This window comes from Chelonoidis abingdonii, chromosome 6, assembly GCF_003597395.2.
Source record: "Chelonoidis abingdonii isolate Lonesome George chromosome 6, CheloAbing_2.0, whole genome shotgun sequence".
NCBI classification, from domain to species: Eukaryota; Metazoa; Chordata; order Testudines; family Testudinidae; genus Chelonoidis; species Chelonoidis abingdonii.
In genome coordinates, this window is record NC_133774.1 from 122,992,703 (window position 1) to 123,000,649 (window position 7,947).

The window sequence follows — 7,947 nt, forward strand, 5'->3', positions numbered from 1 at the left end:
TAGACATAAAATGTAAAAACTTAAATATCTTAGAAACAGTAGCCAATCAGTTGTTTTAATTGTCATATTTGAATTCAGCACATCAAAATACATAATAAATACCACATTTTATCTCTGAAGCAGACGACTTCTCAAAAATTGTAGACCAGTGTAATCAGTAAATAACTTTAATACAATGATAACCTGAACTTGAATTTTCCAAAGAAACTTCCCATTAAACTTTGAACCAGGGGTACTCAATTATTTTTTTGTCAAGGTCCAAATTTCTTGGTCAAGGTATAGTCAAGCTCCAGACTCCAGGAAAAAAAAAAAAAGATAATAAGTAAATAAAAAGATTTCAGGGTTTTTTCAACAGCATCTGGTGGTCTGGATTTGGCCTGAGGTCTGTCTATTGACTATCCTTGCCTTGAACCATAAAGAAGACATTGTTTTTCACAGGAGATTATCTGGGCTAGTATATAATACCTTACAGGAAGAAAATTAACAGAGAGGAAAAATGTCCTCTTTAGTCTTCTGTACTATGCTGGATACTTGCAGGGGCGGCTCTAGGCATTTTGCTGCCCCAAGCACGGGAGGCAGGCTGCCTTCAGTGGCTTGCCTGCGGAGGGTCCACCAAAGCTGCGGGACCAACGGACCCTCTGTAGGCACGCCTGCAGGAGGTCCGCCAAAGCCGCTAGACCAGCGGACCCTCCGCAGGCAAGCTGCTGAAGGCGTGCTGGGGCCTGGAGCCGCCCCTGGATACTTGAAACCTCCCAAAGCAGCTCACATAAAACTACAGGAGGGATGAGGATTTGACAGTCACCTACCACACTCTCCTGTCAAAGGCTGCCTCTATGGACGCCTGCACATCTATCCTATAATGCTTGGCAAAGGTGTAAGCTGGTACCCAGGTGTCTATCTGCCTTACAAATCTCTATTAAAAACAGATTCCTCACTTTCTGTCCATAACAATCGTACTAAGTGTGCCTTAAATGTTTCTGGTAACATCTTCCCTATGATAAAGTAAGTTTTCCTGCTTAGGTTTCAGAGTCGCAGCTGTGTTAGTCTTATCTGTAAAAAGAACAGGAGTACTTGTGGCACCTTAGAGACTAACAAATTTATTTGAGCATAAGCTTTCATGGGCTACAGCCCACCGGATGAAGTGGTTGTAGCCAACGAAAGCTTATGCTCAAATAAATTTGTTAGTCTTTAAGGTGCTACAAGTATTCCTGTTCTTTTTTCCTGCTTAGTACCTTAGTCAACTTTGAGGTGGTAGCTTTGGAGTCTGATTGTTTTCTAATTTGGCCCTTGGTTCAAAATAAATAGTCTATGTGATCCACTGACCTCTGCGAGCTGCTCTATGTAAATTTGCAGGGACCTTTGAATGTCCTGGTAATGAAGTCTTCCTTCATTCAGATACTTTGGAGTAGGGAAGATTGTGAATAAGATAAATCTGCTATGAAGAAAAAATGCCTGAGGAATCTTAGGCTTGAATTTAGGCAGAGCCCTTGTGAAAAATCAATTACAGCTCTTTTCAAGAAAGCACTTGCAGCTTTCCCACTATTCTAGCCAAACATACTGCTGTAAGTGCCCATTGCTTGGGCATTGTCTGGGCCCAGTCAGGACTGTTGTTTCTCAGCCTTCCCCCATGACAGGTTCTGGGCCTTGGCTCTCACAGCATCAGGCTCTCTTCTTAAAACTCGAAAGGGTACTCTGCCACTTGTTGCCTCTTCAGTGTGGGCAAGACGAGCTGTCTCAGGGACCAGCCTTGGGGCAGACTCTAGTTCTATGGCACAGATAGGGACTGCTGAATCTTCTCCAACTCTTCCCGAAAGAAGAGCCTGTCTTTAAAAGGAAGAACTGGCAGCTCCCAGGAGAGGGCAGTTAGGGGACAAGGAGTGGGGGGTTGGATGGGTCAGGGATTCTGAGGGGGGCAATCAAGGAGCGGGAAGCGGGAGGCATCAGATAAGGGGCGGGGGCCAGGCTGTTTAGAGAACCACAAACTTCCCTCCCCAGCCCTCCATACAGTTTCAGAACCCCAACATGGCCCTCAGGCCAAAAAGTTTTCCCACCCCTGCTCTAAGTTGATGAGAGAAAGTTCTCCCATCGGCTTGGTTACTCTACCTCTGCCAGAAGTGGTAGCTATGTCAGTGGGAGAAGCTTTCACATTGACATAGCTCTGTCTACACAGGGGGTTAAGGTCAGTATAACTATATCGCTCAGGGGTGTGGATTATTTACCACCAAAGTAAGTGTGTAGTGTAGCACTATTGGTCTATAAAGATGAGGAGAGGGGGCTGAACTTCAAGTGATAAGCAATTGAATCAACTGAGGGCAAGTATACACTTAAAATGCACTGGAGCGCTTTAACAAAGATGATCTAAGCCGACCGGAGACAGCTCTCCTGTCGGCGTAATTAACCCCAAGAGGTGGTAGCTATGTCAGTGGGAGAAGCTCTCCCGCCGACATAGCGCTGTGCACACAGCGGGTTAGGTCAGTATAACTACGTTGTTCAGGGTTGTGGATTTTTCACACCTCTGAGCGATATAGTTATATCAATATAGGTCTGTAATGTAGACCAGATTGTATACAATATTACTGTATTATAACAGGCTATTGCATGAGATCTTTTATTAATATCATTGTAAACTGTATGTATTAACACTTTATAAGGAATTACGAATACTTATTAATATTATGCTTTACAATCTGTGACCCAAACAAGCATTCATAATTCCTTATGCAGTGTTAAGAGATACAACTGAATTTCTTATTTCTCTGATGTATCCAGGAGAGGGCTGGATATTGCAGAACACAAGGTCTTGGGAAAATTCGGGACTGGGAGTGTGTTGGGGTCACCTTGCTCATTGTAATCAAGGCTGTGGAAGCCAGAGTGGGGCTGTAAGGCTGTAGACTGACTGCTGGCATCAGAGTTTCTGAACCAGCGCTGGCTGTATAGCACACAGACACTCAGGTTGTAACCTGCATGTTTGTTGCTGACTGTGAGTGTCCCAAACTGGGAGCTACAGTAGCAAAGTATTGTGGGGCACTCAGGATTAAGAGGTGACCACCCCTTCTTGGACTGGAGTATACCCTGAATTCCATGACAGGGATATGATAAAAATAGCCACTGACCACAAAGAAAAGGACAACAAAAACATACTTGTGTTTTTCTCTGTAAATTACACCTGTGAGAATGTCATTTAAACATTGCCTACAATGTATGATTAATCATGATCAACATTTCTGAAGCATGTGAAATTTAGATTTTGATCTGAATGCTTTTTAGTATTCTGATATTCAAGTTATTAAAAATAACACACCTAACTAGGACTGTATTAATGGAGACCTTTTGGAAACAAAAAAACAGATCTGTTACCATCAGCCCTTAAGATGAGAAATGCTTGAAAGTTTGTGAATAATTTGCCAAACTTATTGAACCACATGTTACAAATGAAATCAAATCAATTTTATAGATGAAAAATAAAATGTATTTTACCTTGTTTAAAAATATCATAGATCACTTTCTCCTGCTGTTTTAAGAAAAATCTAGTGTGATCAAATTTAACACTGGCAAAGCTCCAATTCACTGCAGCAAGTATGCCAAGATGCATCAACTCTTTTAGAACAGGAGTGGCTGTTGCTTCTAACAGACGGTATGCCTGGCACTGGCTTTCTGGTTAATACAAACAAACACACACAACTTAACATGATTTGGTTAAATATGTCACTGTTGGATAAAAGTCCTCAAGTGACTTGCAAAACAAAAAAGCATTCTGTTCTTCAAGAGATCTGCAACATGAACTTCATTCTCTTCATGTTAGTAATTCTGAATAACTTCTGGATGGCGGTTTTGTAACCCCTTCTAAGGGCAGGCCTACCCTTAAAACTCTCCACCAATGCAGCTGTGCCACTGTAGCACTTTAATGAAGATGCGCTATGCTGACAGGAGACTGGTCTCCCGTCGGTGTAATTAATCCACCTCCCCGAGAGGTGGTAGCTATGTCTGACGGAAGAAGCTCTGTCTATACTGGAGGTTAGGTTGGTATAACTATGTTGCTCAGGAGAGTGAATATTTCACACCCCTGAGCAACATAGTTATACTGATGTAAGTCTGGAGTGTAGACCAGACCTAAGGCTCTATCTGCACGTAAAAGTGAAGTCAATGTAGCTATGTTGGTGTAAAAAATCCACTCCTTGACCAACATAGCTATATCAACCCCACTGCCAGTGTAGATATGGCTGTATCGACAAAAGAACGCTTTGGTCAATGCAGATACCATCACTTGGGGAGGTGGTATTCCAATATGAATAGAAAAAACCCTTTTGTTGGTGTAGGCTGTATCTACATTACATGGCTGTGGTGGCATAGCTATGCCAGCAAGGTCTCCGTAACGTAGACATACCTTCAGATATAACTGAGTTTTCATTACATCCACGTAGGTGACAGCAACACAATAGTCTGAAGAACTCAAATATACTGCTGCTATTTAATTAACTGGAAGGCATGACCTATTTCTCAATGGGATACATAAATCTCTTGAGTATCAATATTTTCTTTTATGTGTTTAACATTATAGTTGAGTTAATCACATCATCAAGGTTAAAACTCTACTATCCCTTATGTTCAAGGGTTTATCATTTCATTTTTAAAATATCTCAAGCTGACAGGTAAGATTGCCAGACTGGGCTGCATTTCAGTTGCTGGTCTCACTACATTTGGTCATTTATGCTCTCATAATTATTAACTAATTAGTTAATATTTGTAAAGTACTTTGAAGATGTGGAGCACTATGTAAGTTCTCATCCTCGTCATCTCCAGTTCTGCATTCTTTGTCAGGATAGATCATATGCAATATTGTTTTTGCTACTCAGTGTAATTTCATTAATTCATTCATTTATTGATGAATCATTTTCTTTTTAAAGTGCTTAATATTTCCAGTAAGGAATCATAACGTATTGTTAATATTTCATTCTTGTTAAAATGTTGGTGTTTGTCTTTAAGTTCTGAGTATTGGATATAGCTTATATCTGACTGAGAAACTCCTTTAATTCTTTCATAGATGATGTTACCGTGGTGAAATATAGGGATTGTTAATGACAGTCTGCATGGGCATTAGGGTTCCCGTATTGAATTTTTGCAGGATAAGAGCCATAGAGAGCAGAGAATAAAATGGATATTGGTTTTGTATGGATGGATATTTAATGTAAAATTGCAATATTACAAAAAAATAAACAGACCATTCAAAACAAAATTCTATACCTGATGCTTGAATTTTGACTGAGATGCTGCCTTGATTCTCCTGTTCTATTTTCTCTGTCAATGAAGCCTTACAAATAGCAGGACTGTCTTGTTTAAGACCTTCTGAACACTCTTTAATTTCCAGTGCTAAAAAATAGGACATAGATTATATAAAATTATCACAAGACAAGTCCATGGAATAAGTAAATTCTCTAACACTTTCCTCCACTCACTAATTAAACATTTCAAATTCAGGAGGCTCCTGTGCCACAGAACAATTATTGTATACTTTACTTTGGCAAAAGAAAGTGAAAATATTTGATTCGTTCTTTATTTCCTCCAAGTTCCCACACTTCTTCGCTGCAGCCACACGATACATTGGTCAGATTATGTTTGCCAAAAAGTGGGTGCTCTCAGGTCTGAATGGAATCAGCCACCTCCCCTCTAAGATGGAGATCCATATCCTGGAAAAGTTGAGAAACTGCTGGGAGCTGCTTCTATAGCCTTATTGTTTGTATAAAGGGAGATTCCTACATGAGCATTAAGGCAGGGAAACTGCTGAGTGGAAGAGCATCTGAGAGCAGGAATTCAAGAAACAGAAACTGCTCAGGGAAAAGGGGTGGAGGCTGATGGGGTCAGCAGTGAGCTGGAGAGATCAGGAACACTGGAAATAGGGTAAGTAAGAGAACAGCTGGAAATAGTTTACTTAAAAGAGGTCATTCTCACTCCCTTCATCTTTACTTGTAGCTGCACCTCAGCATCTCTCTTCTGTGTTTTTTTCCTCCTTCTCCAATACAAATAAGAAGTCACAGGCTATCCTAAGGGTGCCCCAGCATCTCTATTCCCCTCTTTCTGGCAGATTCCCTCCAGCTGCTGCTGATCATATTTTGAGCTAGCAGCCCCACTTCTTGGCAAACTGGATTGATCCCTATGTCATACGGCTGCAGCTGTGAAAATGAGATATTTGGGAGAAATAAAGAGGGAAAAGTAAAAAACTTTCCATCCCCCAAAGTTAAAAGCTAAAGTTGGTATTTTACTGTCCAGAAGCCTATTGAATTTTAAAAGTTTATTAAGGTTCAAAATTATGCTAACCAATTACTTTTACTAGTTCTCTCCTAAATACTAATTGGATTAAATAGTACATATAACTGGTGTTTATAGCAGCACTGTAATTTATAGGCTATAAACAATAGGCCTTCAGCTAAAATTGGAACCATACTTTAGAGGGAATTGACATAATATCTACATATTTATCAATCATTGTCTACAGCCAAGCTCTAAGATACAACCACAGTTGCTCTGATCCCTCAGGCAGAGACAAACACCTACAGAATCTCTATTAAGCGTTCTTAAAACTGCAATACCCACCTGGTGAAGTGAAGAAACAGACTGACAGAGCCAGAAGGGTACTGAGAAGTCACCTATTACAAGACAGGCCCCACAAAGAAAGTAACAGAGTGCCACTAGCCGTTACCTTCAGCCCCCAACTAAAACCTCTCCAGCGCATCATTAAGGATCTACAACCTATCCTGAAGGATGATCCCTCACTCTCATAGACCTTGGGCGACAGACCAGTCCTCGCTTACAGACAGTCCCCCAACCTGAACCAAATATTCACCAGCAACTACACACCACACAACAAAAACACCAACCCAGGAACAAAACCCTGCTATAAACCCCAGTACCAACTCTGTCCACATATCTATTCAAGGGACACCATCATAGGACCAAACCACATCAACCACACCATCAGAGGACCTAACCACATCAGCCACACCATCAGAGGCTCATTCCCCTGCACATCTACCAATGTGATATACGTCATCATGTGCCAGCAATGCCCCTCTGCCATGTACATCGACCAAACCAGACAGTCTCTACACAAAAGAATAAATAGACACAAATCTGACATCAGGAATCATAACATTCAAAAACCCATAGGAGAACACCTCAGTCTCTCTGGTCACTCAATAATAGATCTCAAAGTGGCAATTCTTCAACAAAAAAACTTCAAAAACAGACTCCAACATGAAACTGAAGAACTGGAATTAATTTGAAAACTAGATACCATCAGATTAGGCTTGAATAAAGACTGGGAGTGGCTCGGTCATTACAAAACCTAAACTTAATTTCCCCTAATTTCTCCCAACTGTTACTCACACTGTCAACTGTCTCTAATGGGCCACTCTCTTACCACTTCAAAAGTTATTTCTCCTCCCTTGATAGCCTACTATTAATTGAATTATCTCATTAGACTGACCTAACACTTGGTAAAACATCCCCATTCTTTCATGTATTTATACCTGCTCCTGTGTTTTTTACTTCATACATCTGATGAAGTGGGTTCTAACCCACGAAAGCTTATGCCCAAATAAATTTGTTAGTCTCTAAGGTGCCACAAGGACTCCTCATTTTTTTTTGTATACATTTACTTGTTTACACTATATTTAACTATGCCTCTATCCATAGTACTACTCAGAGATGCAGTTCTACTTAGAATTCACTAGATGGTAACATAAGACCTTAGTTCACATGTCTTGAGTTTGTACTTTTAGAACTGGGGTTATCAATTTCTCAAGATCTGCATGTGTATCAACATAAAACAATAAAAGACGGTTACTCACCTTTGTAACTGTTGTTCTTCGAGATGTGTTGCTCATATCCATTCCAGTTAGGTGTGCACGCGCCACGTGCACATTCGTCGGAAGATTTTTACCCTAGCAACAC

General features: G+C 40.6%; 1 protein-coding gene across 1 annotated transcript in view; it reads right to left on the bottom strand.

Annotated features, from left to right (window-relative positions):
• The window catches only part of SHOC1 (shortage in chiasmata 1), a 113,108-nt gene that overhangs the window by 87,348 nt on the left and 17,813 nt on the right, over window positions 1-7,947 (bottom strand). Inside the window, exons 7-8 of the mRNA XM_075067504.1 lie at window positions 5,242-5,367; window positions 3,478-3,654 (exon numbers count right to left, since the gene is read on the bottom strand). Of these exons, the coding sequence (XP_074923605.1) occupies window positions 3,478-3,654; window positions 5,242-5,367 (303 nt within the window). The remainder of the gene's footprint in view (window positions 1-3,477; window positions 3,655-5,241; window positions 5,368-7,947) is intronic.